Below are 16,870 nucleotides of genomic sequence, written 5' to 3'. Positions count from 1 at the left end.
TTTAGGGCAAAGAACTGATAGATGTGCTCCACTCTCTGTAGGAGGAACACACCACGTTATATGATGAGTAGTTGAAGCACCCGAAGATACAGAGCTCGATTTGACTGGGGTAAGGATAAATGGGGAGAGCGTAATCCTCAGATTTTCAGGAAGGACATCATGGGGGAAAGTGTAGATTTCTCACAGTTTACAGAGAATCAGGACCAGGGGGTGGCAATACTAAAAGAGAACCTGGCTCTTTATCTTAAAGGTTAAGCACTTCCGCGAGGTGCTGCGAATCTAGTACTGCAAACTGCCGGAAGGCGCGTTTCCCCGGCAACTGCGGGGCGGAGATTCCGAAGCAGGAATTCTATAGCCCTTTAGATCAAGGCATCGTGTGATTAGTGAAAATTTGGCGGGAACAGGAAAAGGCCGCACGAAGGAAGTGACGTAAAAGGCCGTTCATTGACGGCGGTGGGATTGTGTGGGCCTGAGATGCGGAAATATTATTGGATTGGTTGTTTTATTGAGATACAAACAGCATCTCGCGGGCCCTTGCTGCCGCGTGCGCAGTGTGTTTTGCCCTTAGAAAGATGGCCGCGGAGGCTTCCGGCTCTCCTGGGATTAGCGCGAGAGTCTTCAGAGGCTTGGCCGGCCGAGACCGGAAAAGGCGTAGGACTCACGAGCATTGATTGGGTGAAGCGAGAAGCGGTCTGGACGCTGATTGGCTCCGCCGTCCGCGGGAAGGAGTTTGTGGCGCCAGCGAAAAGTAGATAGAGCGCTGCGACCGCAACAGGGTTCCGTGGCGCTCGGCGAACACAGCGTGCTAGAACTCCCAGCGCTCCTTTCCTGAGGGCGTCGTGACCATGATGTGGAATAGTAATGACAAGTGGGGCGGAGGGTGACGTTCGCTAGAATTTAGCAAAGAGGGAGGGGATCGGAGAGGCGTGCAGCGGCGGGAGTGGGAATGGGGCATTTGGGGGCGGGGGCCAGGTGGTGGAGAAGGTGAGGTAGATCCTGGGCGGGGGACAGTGACGACTGAGGTCCCCTGTGGGTTTTTCGGAAGCTTGGGAAGCCGCTCGGATACTAATGCGGTTGTTATTTAAAAGCAGGTGGATATGAAGGCTACGGCAACTCCACGTTCGGAGGAGCTGGTGGCTACACCCAGTCGCCTGGGGGCTTTGGGCCGCCGACACCCTCTCAGGCTGAGAAGAAATCAGTAGGTTGAAAGAGTGTTTCGTTTTTGTTTTACCTGCCTTGAACCTCGAAACTCATCCGTGTGAGAAAATTTATGCGGCGAAGGAAGGGTATAACTATGAACTGATTCGATCAAGATCAGTTATCATCTTACCGAATCTTAACAATATTAAGTGCTGGAAGTCAGAAGAAAGGAACCTCCTCTAACTTTGCATCCACTGTTTCCTTGGCTTTGTTTTGAAATTGACGGATTTTCCCAAGTCTTGTGGGAAAATGGAACTTGTATTAATAGCCTGTTTTATGTTCTTTGTGTATTTAAAGTCGCTTTAAAATTAAACGTAGGTGATAGGATATAAGGAGGTGGAAAGAACAGGGTCGTTAAAGTCAAGCAGCTCTGTTCTCTGAACACCACTTGCGGAGTGTAGTGTCCTTGAACACGTTTCTCTACCTTCTTGGGAGTCCGTTTTGCACCTACTAAATGGGATTGATAATACATGCCTTACGAGGTGGTTGTGAGACTTAATATTATTATGTTGTAGATGAAGTGCCTGCACTAGAATCGCTTTCAGTAAATGGCCCTGGATGTTATTTAAACGAACCTGAGCATTGGAGCCAGAACACAGTGTCCAGAATGTGCTTTGCCCTTTAACTGGCAGTGTGAGTCCAGTGAAGCGACTCGAACCTGTAGTTTTAGTGGCCCTTGGTTTTCTTCCATCTGATAATGGCACTAGTACTACTCCTACCACAGGGAATTAATAAATAAGCTAACGTGTAAGCAAGTGCTGTGTAAACAGCTGTTCAGGTGCTGCTTATTGACTCTTTCAGAAGAGAGTTTGCACTTCACGGCTGTTGATTTCATCCTTTAAATACGGGGTTAACTTGGCCTCTTTAGGTGTCATTCAGATGTGGTGTTATGATTCAGTGTTAGCAGGTTCTGCATTTTGTGCACAAGTTAATAAGCTTTTACACCTAAGCTGTTAATTCAGGGCTGGGTGTTGGTGGGAAAGAATTCATTGATAATTCTCATACATTTTGATAGTGCTTTATATTTTTTGTGTGACATTTCACATAGTCCTGTAAGGTGTTTATTGCTTACTCCACTGTGCAGCAGAGGCTTAGGGGGATGAAGGGGCTCCCTAAGCTTATGCAGTAAGTAATTGGAAGCAGACAGAGCGCACATGATGCTGAGAAATCCAAAGTTTGGTAAACAGTGTTTACTCTCTGTTGTAGTTTTCTTTTTCCCAGAAAGACTAGAGGGACTCTGATTTTTTAATTGTCATCTTTAAGGCTGTGAAAGTGAAAAGATAGATAATTGGTTCTCATCTTTTCTCCCTAACTTTAGCTATTTTTCTTCATTCTAGTTGTTAGAATTCTTATCTCCACATTCCAAGGTTGGGCTGTGTATTAAGATAGCTTTTCAGAGAATAATGATGGTTATAATCTGGATGCTCAAACCCAGGTCTTTTTGTGTTTAAAAGGTAGTGCCTTTTCCATAGTAAATTACATTAGTGCCCTATTTAAATGTTTTCTGTTGACTATAAACTTACATTTGATTGAACCATGTGAAATTTTCAATGCTTTACCTATAAAAATGGTGCTTTTTTGCAGTAGTTCATTTCAGAGTAGCCTGTGGCTGATAGCCAGAAAATAATTTTTCTCAAAATCAAACATACTTGTTCTGGTACACTCTCTGAATCTCTTTAAAACGAGCCAGGAACGCTTTGCAGTTGGTTCCTGGCACATAATAGATGCTCATTAAAAAAACACGCCATGACTGATCCGTGATAAATTTGAAGGTATTTCTATCATCTAGTAATTACCCTTACATAACTTTTTTACCTGCGAAGTAATCACATTTGTTGAATACCTATGTAGAGATTGGTATTATCACTTTATATATATGTTTCATTTACAACTTGAAAAGTAAGTGTCTTCATTTTATAGAAGAGTTGGTGGTGTGTCCAGGGCTATGGAGCTGGGATTTGAACACAGGTCAATAGCACCATCTGGCTCCAAAGCCCATGTTCTTGCTGCTGTTACCTTGATGGTTCTTAGTTTTCTTATACTGCAGATGCAATAAAAATGTCAGTTGTGTAGGTGAAAACAGTACACATTGTGAGAGCTAAATCTGGGACATCAGCAAATTTTAAATTCGTGCATACTAACACACCATATAACTTCACCTATAAAATACCTTAAAGTAAAATTGAAAAACTTAGTTGATTCCTTCACATCCTTATTAAAAATTATCGGGAATATAAAGAGTGAGGAACAGTTGCTGACATTTGTGGAGTATTATGTACCAGGTAGTGTTCTAAGTACTTGACCCTATATTTCATTTTCATAATGATTTTATCCTAGTTTTATAGATGAGGAAACTGAGGTACAGATGAGTTGAGAAATGTTACCAAAACCCCACCATTACTGAGTAGTAGAGCCATAATCTTAACCCTCAAGTACTGCCTTTTGTGGCATGTGTTCTGGGGTTGGCTGGGCTTACTTTATTTTCTAACATCCTGCCAATACTTACCTTTCAAAATCATGCTTCAGCAAAGTGAAACGTTGCTGGTATCTTGGACCTTTGAGGCAAAGTTGCAACTACTAAATCAGTGAAAGCCGAGTCTACTGTGTGGGAGTGCATATTTGTCCTCAGCCTGTACATACTTACTATTCTTTAGCCACTATTTTTTCACTTCAAGGTTTAGCCTAAAATGCTCCCTCTTCTCCAAATCACCAGTAAATTTTTCTGATATCCCACATAGCACATCTCATTCTGTAGCATATCAAGATCAAGTCTGTTACTTATGTGTTTACCTCTCCTAGGTTTGGAGTATGTTAAGGGCAAACTGTACTCATCTTTATGTCACCCAGACAATCCCTGGCCAGTCATAGGCAAAAAGGAGTTAACACTGTTGTTGGACTGCTTCAGGATATGATTTGAGTGTCCTTACTAGACACTCTTCTGTCTTATCACATCCTGTCTCTTTAAGATATCTAGTGTGGGTCTACAGTCATACCACCCTGAACGCACCTGATCTTATCTGATTTCAGAAGATGTCTACTGTGGCCAAGCTCTTATCCCATTTTTCCCAAGATTTCCATCTGATTGTCAGAATGTCTGTCCTAAAGGAAGTCATACCTCTAACTTTTTGTTATATTAAGAAATTTAGAGCAAATCCAAAGTTCTGTCTCCGCTGGCCTTTTCTCAAACCCTTTCCAAATACCATCTTATCTGGGATGAATAGCTAGCTCCAGCTTGTCTTCAGCCTAATGCTGGGGTTTCCTCTTAAAGGTTTATTCAGGAAGTAGGTCATTCCTTATGCTGTCTCCACTCTGGTCCACTCATTTTGGTGAATCTTTAGTACACAAACTTACCCATTTGTCAGGAGCTTTGGAGTTAAACCTGACATTTGTTAGCTATATGACCTTGGTTTCCATTTCTGTGAAGCAAGGATAATGAGGTTTGTTTTGAAGATCAGTGTTATAATGTATGCAAAGTTCTTGGCACATAAGCAGGTGTTAAATGAGTGGTAGTTACTATTCCAATTGAATTTATGCATACTTTTTCTTTCAGAGAGCCCGAGCCCAGCACGTTGTGCCCTGTACCATATCTCAGCTGCTTTCTGCCACTCTGGTTGATGAAGCATTCAAAATTGGGAATGTTGAGATTTCACAGGTATGAAGAATGAAATAAAAATCACTTCATTTAAAAATATGTAAATGTTACTTTGGTTTTGAAGAAAACCAAACTTTTTTTTCTTCTGAGCTAGGTTGTCATTATCGGGATAATCAGACACGCAGAGAAGGCTCCAACCAACATTGTTTACAAAATAGATGACATGACAGCTGCACCCATGGATGTTCGCCAGTGGGTTGACACAGATGTAAGCAGTTTTTTCAATCAGGTTGGGGTTACTTTGGGACTTTGGAGATGTTGGACTATTTCTAGTCTTACTTTTTAAAGGTTCTTATAAAAATAATACATGAGCAGAACATCAAAGACAAGGTTAGTATATTTGATTTCATAAAAGTTTAAAACCTTATAAACTTTCCAAAATACTATACAAAAGTTAAAAGGCAAGTGACAGGAGGTACCAGAATGTAAACTCTAAGAACAAGGAGTTTTATTGTCACTGTGTCCCCAACACCTAGAATAAAGCTAGTTACATAGAGGGCCCTGAGTAAGTATCTAAATAAATGGGGAAATGTTCTGCAACATACTACAAATGCTTAAATTTTTTATTTAGTAAAAACTCTTACAAGGCAGAAAAAACAACTATTTTAGAGAAATGGGCAAAGAAGATGCACAGATAATTCAGTGTAGATGAAATAGAAATTGCAACAACAACAAAAGCAGTTTAAATAAACATTAAGATATCATTTTTAACTTGCTAAGTTGGCAAAGAAAAAATAGAATGGTATCGCCTACTTCCGATGACAGCGGTAGCTAGCACAGTGCCTCTAGCACTTAGTAAGTCACTGTTTTTATGGGCAAATGGATACCATCCTACTCCGATGATGAGTATAAATTGATACAATTTTTCTCAAAAGTCAGCCGATGATCAGAGTCATCCATCATAAAAATGTTGACCTCTCACTCCATTTCTACAGATTATTGGGTTGGCCAAAAAGTCCCTTTAGTTTTTTTCTGTAAAATAAAAGACACATTTTTCATGTTTATCAATAACTTTATTGAGTTGGATATTTTGAGTATGTCGGCTTCTTCCGTGTGGTACAGTATAATGTCAGTTGTTTTCAGTTAATGTCTCAATTTGATCCCTGTCAACTTCCAGCTGGTCTCCCTGACCGTGAGGCATTGTCCAGCAGGAAATCTCCAGCACAGAACTTTGCAAACCACTTTGACATGTTTGATTAGTCTCAGCACCTTCTCCACGCACTGCACAAACCTTTATGTTTGGTTTGGGTTTGTGTGTGTGTGTGTGTGTCTGTGTGTTTCAATTGCATTTTTACCTTTCTTGAAATAATAAAGCATAATATGCCAAAAATGTCACAAACTTTCTTCCATACTCAGTATTAAAATGGCTACACAAAAATTCACCAATTTTGATAAGTTTTTTTAATGCATGCTGATATGACAACTGTCACAATACATTCTAACAGAATTGTTTCATATGAAGTTAAAGACAACTAAGTGCTACTGGAGCCATCATAGGGGAAAAAAAACCAAACTAACTTTTTAGCCAACCCAATACATTAAGGAAATAATTAAATACCTGTGCAATGATTCAGTTCTAACAGGGTTGATCATAGCATTATTTATAATAAAAACCTAAAGTCAGTCTCAAAATGCTAGCAATAGTGTATAATTAATTAAATCATGATATGTTTATAAAATATTCCAAATGATGTAGAAATGTATGTATTATCACAAAGAAGTGTTTACCATAAATTGTTAACAGGAAAGGAGCGGGTTACAAGATAGTGTGTATGGTATGACCCCATTTTTGCAGAGTAACATGTATGGAAAAAATAGACAAAAGACATGTTTATCCTTTTTATTTTTTAATCGGGCAGAAGTCCTCTTGGTTTTTTATATTGTTGTTTTTAAAAGACCTTATAGAAAATTTGGATAATAAACACTTTATATTCTATTTTCACTTCAAAATCCACAAGTCATCTGTGGAGAAATAACTTGGTAGTTATTTCTTTATTTTTGGCTTCTCAGGAAAATATAGGATGATTTATTCACTGGTTATCATTGGAATATAGATTCTAAACCAAACTGCTTGGTTCCAGGTTTACAAAGATTGAAAAAAAACAGTCCCTGCCATCAAGTAGGGTGGGAGATACTAAGGATTCCTAGTACCACAGGCTCACACAAAATGTACCATGCTTATAAAACATTTAAAGTCCCCCGAAATCCCGCATCCCAGAGATGACTACTGTCAATATTTTGGTAAATACCTTTCAGACATTTCTTTCTGCATATCTGTATGTATATTTTAGATGTATATATACAGTTTTATATAAAGCATGTGATATGCAGCTGCTCTGTAATCTGCTCTTTTCATTCAAAACTGTGTTATGGAACTGATTTCTTAATGTCAGTAAATGTAGATTTACATCATCATTTTTAGCAACTGCCTGTTCCATCTCTTATTTAATAGCAGACCCAATCAGGGAACATTTAACTTGTTTCCAATCATTTGCTATTATGGACAGTGCCCCCAAAGAATTCCATTGTGTACATCTTTTCACAATTATGAGGTGATCTCCTTAAGATGAATTTTTAAAACTAGATTTTCTGAAGAAACATACATTTACATATTTTTACTTTAAAGAAATCTTAAATTTATATTTTTACAGGTTTTTTCCCCCTTCATAAAAGTACCAATTTATATATTTCATTAGTGCATAAAAGCACCCAATTAGCTCTCCACATCCTTTCTGACGGTGGGTTTTATGAATCTTAAATTTTTGTTGGCTAGTTTTTAAAAACACAGTCTTGTCAATGAGAATTTCCTCATTTTTTACTTGTATTTCTTTGGTTTTAGTGAAATTAAAAATGTTTTACTATGTTTAATGTTAATTTGGTATGTAAAACAATAGGTAGGTGGAATGAAATGCAAAAATACAGTTGATGATCTTCGTGTGATAGGAATTGGAGTGTTTTATTTTTAAAGACATTGTCTATTTTTTTTATAGTTATGTATTTTAAAATCAGAAAAATCTTTTAAGACTTGGTTTACATATTTTTCTTATAAATAATGTATACATATTCTAGAAAACCCCAATTTTCCCAGTTAGCTTCCATTAACATTTTTTGGTGTGTGTTTTCCCCCAAATGGGAAGTCCGCTTTTTCCTACATGTCACGACTGGTCTTCGCAGACGTTTAATAGAATTCTATGTTGTTGGGTACTTAAGGTGCTTTAAATTTTTTGTATTGTAATCTGTGCTATGATGAATATTCCTAAAGCTAAATATTAATGCATGTTCTTAATTGCTTTAATTCCTAAAAGTAGAATTAATTCCTCAAAGTAGAACGGCTATGCCAGTACGTCCACTATCTGCCAGAGAGTTGTGCCTAAGTTGTGTTCTATGATGTGCATAACACAGAGCTTTAGAACTGGAAATTACATTAGAGATTTTTATTCTAATTTCTGATTTTACAAAAAAGTAAACTCGAAAAGGTAGGGCAAACTATTTAGTGCCATAGTAGGATACTGTAGCTCTCTCACTTCATAACTTTCTGTTTCTGTACATAATTTAGAGATTTTAAAGAGGCTTGACCACCATCACTAAAACCTTAGTGATATGTTTGTATTTTATCTGTTAGGATGCCAGTGGTGAAAACACCGTGGTTCCTCCGGAAACATATGTGAAAGTGGCTGGCCATCTGAGATCTTTCCAGGTAAAGTCAGGGGGGGAAATTACTGTTAAAATGTATTTGCATGAAACAATTTCTGGATTCGTGCATGTATTTAGGGAACTTAAAACCTAACTAAGGTTCTACCCTGGCTGATACGGCTCAGTGGGTTGGCACTGTCCTGCAAACCGAAAGGTCATGTGTTCAGTTCCCAGTCAGGACACGTGCCTGGGTTGTGGGCCAGGTCCTCAGTTAGGTGTGTGCAAGAGGCAACTGATCGGACTCTCTTGCACATTAATGTTTCTCTCCCTATCCTTCTCCCTCCCTTCCCTTCTCTCTAAAAATAAGTAAATAAAATCTTAAAAAAAAAACAAACCCAAAACTAAGGTACCATGTTTAATGGGACTTATAATGAAGTTATTTTATTGTTCTCTTCTTCAAAAGGGAATAATGGGTTTTTACCTTAATATAAAAGTGACAGAATAGTGAGAAAGCAGCATCCCCACCTGCAGCTGCCACCTATGGCCTCCATTAGGTGTAGGTGGGTGGACACTGGATTTAGAGTCAGGATACTAGGCTTTGCTCGGTAGTGTAACCTTGAGCAAGTCAGTGAACATCTCTGATCTGGTATGTGTTTTTTTATTATACTTTATTGACTATATTTGGATTAATCTTCAGTTAAAAATTTTAAGTATATAACACATTTTTCCTATATTAGCAAAATATTATAACCAAGAAAAGAGTCGTAAAGTTTTAACCTGAAATTGACTTGAATGTGTTTAATCCTTTATTCACTTTTTTCTTCAATAGAACAAAAAAAGCCTGGTGGCCTTTAAGATCATGCCCCTGGACGATATGAATGAGTTCACCGCGCACATCCTGGAAGTGGTGAACGCACACATGATGCTGGCCAGAGCTAACAGCCAGGTGAGCAGCCTCACTCACACTTCTCCCTCCCCTGGAAGAGCATAGCCAGCTTCTGTGCTCTGGCTTTGATTAACTTGATGTTTTGAAGGTTGAGCCAGAATAAAGGTATCATTCAGTTCTTAAAACATTTTCTCCATGAGATTTGCCATGTTATTTTATTCTAGTGAAGCAGTCGTGTTCCTCTGAAAATACGACTTCCTCTTACCCCACTGGCATGGATGGCTGGGACCTAAGACAACCTTCAATTGTAGACATGTAATTATAGGCTCTGCTCTTAGCGCCAGGATTGTCTGTCCACAGTCAAGGAAAAATCTCAACTAGGACAGCATTTTGCTGCTTTCCTTCCAGTCAGTTGGCTCTCTAGTTAGAATGTGTGCACCATTATTTTGTCCCTGAAATTATATTTCTTGCTTTGTATTGAAATTTGTCAGCATTTTCTTTTGTATGAATTCGGTTTGGGGTTGTTGATTCCAGTGTTAGAATGTCCTTAGATGATTCTTTCTCTCTTTTTTTATTGCTGTTCTATTACAGTTGTCCCAGTTTTCCTCCTGTTCCTCTCCCCTGCCCCACCCACCCCCCACTTTTGCAGTCAGTCACCACCCTGTTGTCCATGTCCATGGGTCATTTATGCCAGTTCCTTGACCCCTCCCCTTCTCTCCCTCCTTATCCCCTTCCCTCCTCCCCTCTGGTCGTTGTCAGTCAGTTTCTTGTTTCCATGCCTCTGGTTCTGATGGCAAGATGGAAGGTTGATTACAGTAGGAGAGACTGATGAGCCATTAAGGATGAAGTTCTTGAGAGAGATGGGCAATAAATAAGAAAAATATATAATTTTAGATAATTATAGGTGTGCTGAAATAAAATTAAGCAGAATAGGAGAAGAGAGTAATGGTGGGAAAAAGAATGGCATAATTGAGATGGAGAAAGAACATTCCAGGCAGAGGGAATGGAAGGTTGGAATCCATGAAGCTGGAATAAGCTTGGCATGTCAGACCAGCAGGAAGGCCAGAACATCTGGAGGGAAGCAAATGAGAGGGAAAGCACCTGGATGGAGGCTAGGAAGCAGGACCGAGATCATGTAGGGCTTTGTAGGTCATGGTGAGGATTACTTTATTCTCATTGATGCCAAACCTTTAGAAGGATTTGTCTAGGGAGTGAGGTGGTCTGATTTACCTATTTAAAATCTCACTCAGGCTGCTGCATGGAAAATAGACTATGAGGCACCAAGAATAGCAACAGAAGTAGCTTAGGAGAATGGTAACAGCAGTTGAGATTAGTAGTTGGATTTCCATATTATTTGAAGGTAGACCTGACAGGACCTGTTGGAGGATTGGATATAGGATGTAAGCAAAAGGGAGGGTTCAGAAGTGACTCCTAGGTTGGCTTGAGCTCCCCCAAACCTAGGTGAAGCTTACAAGCTTGGAGGGTAAAATCTAGAGTTCTGTTTTGGACTTATCCCAGTATGAGATGCCAGTTAAATACGTAAGTGGAGAACAAAATGGATGGTTGAATGTTTTACAAGGTTTGGACTTAAGGAAAAGGTTAGGGATAGAGATAGAACTTTGGGAATCACCATTGTATAGGTGGTATTTAAAGCCTTGGATGAAATAACACAACCAGGGAGTAAAGGGGTCAGAAGCGTAACCTTTAAAAGTCTGAAAGAAGAATAAGAACCATGGAAAGTTGAAGAAGTTGCCAGTTTGGCAGGAGGAAAACCGGGAAATGTGATTCTGTAGAATATTCTGAAGAGTATTTTAAGAAGGAGGGAACAGAGGTAGTTGCAGAACTTTACCTAGAAGTCAAATAAGATGATGAGAGAGGTCTATTGTCAAATTTGGAAACGTGAATCTTCAAAAGAGAGGCTTCAGTAGAGGTGAGGAGGAAAGTGGGTTTGAGAATGAGATTGGGTGGAAAGTTTTGGGCATCTATTTTATTCCTATACTTCATAACATACAGGGTGGGGCAAAAGTAAGAATTGGTGGTTAGGGAGTGGAAACTGGGAGTATAGACAGTTCCACTGAGAAGTAAACAGTCCTTTTCTTCAGAGAGTTTGCACTAAGCATTGGGGGTTCAGAGCACTTAAGCAGTGGTAAGGGACAAGTGCAGGGTGCCGCGGAACCTGAGAAGGGTTTCCTGTCCTGACTTGGACGTTAAGAAAGATTCCCTGGAGGAAGTTTTGCCTAAACCAGGTCTTAAAAGATGCACGAGATGTGGCCACTTAGAACAGGACATGAAGTCCTTTCAGCAGAGGCGACCAGGTGGGAAATAGTGTTTAGTTCAGTGCTTCTGGATCACACAGTGTAGGACTTCTGTTTCACCAGCAGGCTGTGTGGAGGTACCTAGCTTGAAAACAAAGGGCCATGACTGGCTCTTGGTGTTCTGTTCTGTTTTGTTTTCCTCAAATGCCATCTAATAGACATTTCCTCAGTAGGCACCTGATGAACATTTGCTGGGTGAGCGACACTCCTGACTGGATGGGGTTTCTCCTGAGGAGCTGCCGCAGTGCCCCTGTATGCTGTTACAAGGACTTGACACTTGATCTGTCGTCCTTACTTACGTAGTTCAATAGATTAACCGTTGACTGAGCATGAACTGCTCACTAGGCACCATGCAAACATGAAGGGGCTTGTGGGGGAAAGAGGCACGGAAATGGTGTGATGGCTGCTATGAGAAAGAATGGGCCAAATGTTGTGTGAGCCAAGAAGGAAGACTGTGACTGAACTTGGCTTGGGGAATGTCAAGGGAGTGTTTAGCAGGCTGACGGGGTGAGGAGCATTCCAGATGGGAAACGGCATGTTTGGGTAAGAAGGGTGTTCGTGGATGGCAAGAAGTCCAAGTGCAGCTGGGGAGTAAAGTGTGTTGAAACGGAGTTATCAAGAATAAAATACAGATTTTGATGTCTCCTTGTTGTAGGTCTTGAATGTGTAAAAGCTTTATATATTTTTCACCAGCAGGGGGCACCGCATGGGAGCTTTTAGGCAGAGGAGTGGCCTGACCTGAAGTTACTACTTGGTCAGGAGGAAGGTTGATTGGGGTAGGAGAGACTAGCTGCTAGCTGCTGCTACCAATCAGGAGACCAAGGGTGTTGAGGACTGACTTGAGCAACACTGAAAATGGTATTAAAAGGCTGTGGTGACAGATTGTGGAAGGTAGGCGAATGGATGACAATCTGTGTGATTAGATTTGGGTTTACTAACTGAGATGGGATATAGCAGGGCAAACAGTTTTAGGGAGGAAGGTAATGAATTTTATTTTGAAGTATGAGATACCTAGGTGGAGATATCCAACAGATGACTGGGAATAAGGATTTGTGGCCTAGGAGGAGGTCTGCAGTGAAATCCTGGGGGAACTATCAGCCTTTTGGGAGACAGGTAGAAGAAAAGGCTGATGAGGGGTATGGTGAAGGTATAGTTTGAGAGGTAAGTGTAGAATGAAAAGAATGTGGTGTGACCCAGTTGGTTGGGCGTCGTCCTATAAAGCTAAAAGTTGCTGGTTTGATTCCCAGTTAGGGCACAGCCTGGGTTGTGGGTTTGGTACCCACACAGGGCACAAGCAAGAGGCAACTGATGTTTCTCTCACACCAGTGTTTCTCTCCCTTTCTTTCTCCCTTCTTTTCCTCTCTCTACAAATAAAGAAAATCTTTTTAAAAATAAAAACAAAACCTAGAGACGGGTACATTACAATAGGAGTGTGCTCTGCATTGTCTGCTTCTGAGAGGTCAAGTCAAGTGTTATAAAAGAAGACTATTGGCTGTGTAGGTTGAAAAGTCTTTGGTGAGAACGGTTTCAAATGTGTATTGAGAACTCAAATAGTAGGGGGCTGAGAGGTGACTAAGGAGAAGGGAAAGAGACTGTGGGAACTATTTTTTCCTGTAATGCTTCACGCCCAGTTGCACCTCGGTGAATGCTTGAGTGATTCATCACCGAGAATATCACAGCAGACCTGCGTAATTTTCTTCTCGGTGCTAGTTTTTCTCTGGTTCCCCTCACACCACAGAGAATAGAAGTGGTCAGGAGGTACTTCTTTCTCTGTTAGATATGATGTGTACTTCAAAGGATTACTTTACCTCCCTTTGAAATATCAGATAGCAGCTCTCCCTTCCAATGTAATTACTTGGTATTGGGAAAAAACTCTGCATAAATTGTTTTTTTTGTAAGCTGTTTATTAAAGGCTCTTTAAAATAGCAAGGGCTGTGGTTAAATTGATGAATTTCCTAATGTTGTGAACTTTTTAATTTAGCCCTTAGCAGGGAGAGCATCCATCAACAATCCAGGAATGGGTGAAGCAGGGAACTTTGGTGGGAATAGCTTCATACCAGCAAATGGTCTCACTGTGGCCCAAAATCAGGTAAATTATACACACCCACGTGACTCCAGAAATGCAAAACATAGACAGTCCTAAATGTTGTTATTTTCTTAGTGGTTCTAAGGCTTTCTAAGAACCCAACTTGTTTCCTTCCTATAAAGACACTTAGGTTTAATAAGGGGGCTGATTCAAAGTAGTTGCTAAAATCTTGCTGATTTGAATGTTCAGGTGCTGAATTTGATTAAGGCTTGCCCAAGACCTGAAGGATTGAACTTTCATGATCTCAAGAACCAGCTTCCACACATGACTATAACCTCAATCAAGTGAGTATTTGGTTTCTATGAGCTAGTGCTCCAGAAGTATACCCATTGCACCTCATCAGAGTTCCCTGGTAATGAGAAGTGAGTTTAAAATATGTGTTGATTGCAGCCTGTTGGCAGAAGGAAGTTGTTCAGTCATGGAAAAATAGAAAAAGAACTCACAAAGATGGTGTTGTTACATCACTCATTCATTTATTCATTCAACAAATACCGAATCCCACTATGTGCTGAGATGTAATTTTGAGCAAAAATTGACCTAATACTTCTTGTTGATTTAATCTGGAGGAGCGAGGTCCTTAGCTCCTGGTCCTCAGGCATATGGTCCCATTTGAGTTACTGTGGAGATGTGTGCATCAGGCTTCCTGGACCTGAAGCCATTGGATGGGCCTTGCCCACACTGTTCCTGTTCTGACAACATGTCAGATAAGCAGCTTCCTGATTCCAGTGAACTAATCGACCACACTGAGTGTTATGGTGCTTGTTATAGTTGTTACATAAATTGGTTATATTCTAGGACTAGATAGAAAAGAAGTGCTCAGGTCTAATTCCATTTCCTATCCTCATTTTATAGGATAGGAAATGGAATTAGATGTGGATATGAGGATATCCTCTAAAATGAGGATAATAGTTTCTGTCTCAGTTACTATAATGATGAGGTACAGAATGGCTGTCACATAGTAGGTGTTCTAGAAATTGTTACTGTTCCTAAATATGATACTGACACTGAGCCTGAGAGCCTTGAAGAGTTTGAAGGTCTCTTACCACTTCTGGGAAGACCATCTTTTTACTTCCTGCAACTTCCCAGAGGGTGGTAGCGTTTCAGTGGGTGGGTGGGTGGGGAGGAACCACTTTTAAAAATAGCTCTTTACTCTAGGGGATTTTTATGTGCAAGCTGGACTATAGCTTTAGATCCTTATTTTTATTTGTTTAGACTGGTATTGAAGTGAGGCTCTATTTTTTTGCCTTTACACAATTTGGGAGAGGGATCCAAGGCAGTCCTCTCCTAGTAGCCATTGTCTCCATGGATTTTTTTTTTTTTTTTACCAGCATCTCTCCCTGCAAAAGCTTTCTGTGAGCAAATGGCTGTGAATTCTTAACCAAGATAGAAAGTGGGGATGGGGGAATGGTTGAAGTTTACATTTTTGGCAGTATCAGAAAGGCAGTTGCCTTTCTCCTGTATAGTTTGAAAATGGGCCTTTGCTGTGTCCTATGCCCTTTTAAGGTCGACCAGTGCCTTCAGAGGCTCACACAGAAGGGTAAAGTTGGTCTCTGTAAAACCCAGAGAAGAGATGATAAAACTCTTTGGAGCCTGTCTGGTGTCACAGCTAAAAAATTATTTTAATATAAGAATTTTTTAAAAAAGTGAACCTTTCCCCCCACCCCCTTTCTTTCCAGGCAAGCTGTGGATTTTCTGAGCAACGAGGGACACATCTATTCTACCGTGGATGATGATCATTTTAAATCCACAGACGCAGAATAACTGGACCTGATTGAGTACCCAACATGTTTTCCAGCTGGACCTATTTTCATGATCTGTTTTCATGATCCAGCTGTGCATACGTTTGACCAGTTGACTTCTAGAAAGTAAGTTTCTTCTGTAAAAGGTCTCAGTTGACCTCCTTTTGAAACTTACTTCTCTTCTGTTTTTTTGAAGCTCAAAGGGAGATGGCCAACTGACGGGTGGGGAGATGGCCAGCTGACAGATGTGGTCCAGAGTGGTATTTCTTAGAGAAGTTACAAATTAGGAAGTTATAGTAACATCAGGAGAGATGGAAATGGAAGAAGGATGCTACCAAGAGAGTTGGGAAGTATTACTTACGTAATTCTCAGGAGTTTCTATTCCTAAAATATTTTCTGTTAAGAGAAGATGAGGACAACTAGGGCCTGTCAGCAGAGAGCCACCCAAGAAATGTGCTAACGTCTGCCTGGTTTTGTTCCCTGTTTTGGTTATGTGGTGTTACTTTCAGAATTGCACTTTCCCTCAACTTGTCAGGCTGATGCCAAAAGCATTTTTGTAAACATGAGGTTCTAGAGTGGTGGCTTCGTGTGTCAGAGGAGACTAAGAAATGTTACTGTGTTTTGTACAAAATAAGTACATCCGTGTGGTTAATAAAAGTTATATTATTGTAGTAACTTGTGAAGATGTCCTTATTTTTCTTTTTAAGTTAGTGTAATTACTACCTTATCTGAGGCTGTGTAGCATGGCTCGACTTGGGTTTGACGTCTTGGCTGTCCTGCTTCTCAGGAGCTTGGGCAGCATAACATCGGCCCTGAGAGCCTCTGTGGATGGAGGACGGCAGTGGGGCCCAGCCGGAGAGCTCAGCTGGTTAGAGCCTTGTCCCGGTAAGCCGAGGTTGCATTCGATCCCTGGTCAAATCGGTATCTCTCTCTCACAATTAATTTAAAAACAAAAAGAAAAGACAACAATGTCATTTCCTTATGGGTTTGTTATGAAAATTGAATGAAATAAAGTTTATAAAGCATCTAGCATTACCATTAATGAGGGTTATAAAGCAGGCCTTCATCTTGACTCTGGCAGTACATAATCATGTGACTGAATCAGGTACCTGCCATGTCACCTCAAGGTGAAACTAAAAGCCTCAGCTATTTTTTGGCCAACTTAATCAGCTCCTTTTCTTGTGGGAGAAGAAACTAGTTCAAAGATGTTTCTGACAACTCCGGAAAGTAAGCTACTTCTTGAATTGAAAGAACTTAATTCTGAGGTAAGTTAATGAGGTGTATTATGCAAATAAAAATTCTATGATTGTTTTAACTGTATTTCTAAATGAGATCTTAGCAGCTGTGTGGAGGAGGCTC

At 40.2% G+C, this 16,870-nt stretch overlaps 1 protein-coding gene and 1 non-coding gene across 2 annotated transcripts; both read left to right on the top strand.

The window, feature by feature from the left end:
- Nucleotides 1–715: 715 nt before the first annotated feature.
- Nucleotides 716–16,182, top strand: RPA2 (replication protein A2). The gene is made up of 9 exons (XM_028513981.2): nucleotides 716–858; nucleotides 1,092–1,198; nucleotides 4,751–4,852; nucleotides 4,947–5,060; nucleotides 8,475–8,549; nucleotides 9,315–9,431; nucleotides 13,668–13,775; nucleotides 13,962–14,056; nucleotides 15,449–16,182. The coding sequence occupies exons 1-9, from the start codon at nucleotides 846–848 to the stop codon at nucleotides 15,531–15,533; spliced, it is 816 nt and encodes a 271-aa protein (XP_028369782.1). The 5' UTR covers nucleotides 716–845; the 3' UTR covers nucleotides 15,534–16,182.
- On the top strand, nucleotides 15,263–15,380 carry LOC114498341. The gene has a single exon (XR_003684765.1). It is a non-coding gene; the product is annotated as a small nucleolar RNA SNORA26 (small nucleolar RNA).
- Nucleotides 16,183–16,870: the final 688 nt, after the last annotated feature.

The sequence above is a fragment of the Phyllostomus discolor genome, chromosome 5, assembly GCF_004126475.2.
Source record: "Phyllostomus discolor isolate MPI-MPIP mPhyDis1 chromosome 5, mPhyDis1.pri.v3, whole genome shotgun sequence".
In the NCBI taxonomy this organism is placed as follows: Eukaryota; Metazoa; Chordata; class Mammalia; order Chiroptera; family Phyllostomidae; genus Phyllostomus; species Phyllostomus discolor.
The sequence above is the reverse complement of the archived record's forward strand: the minus strand, read 5'-3'. Positions and strand labels throughout refer to the sequence as shown.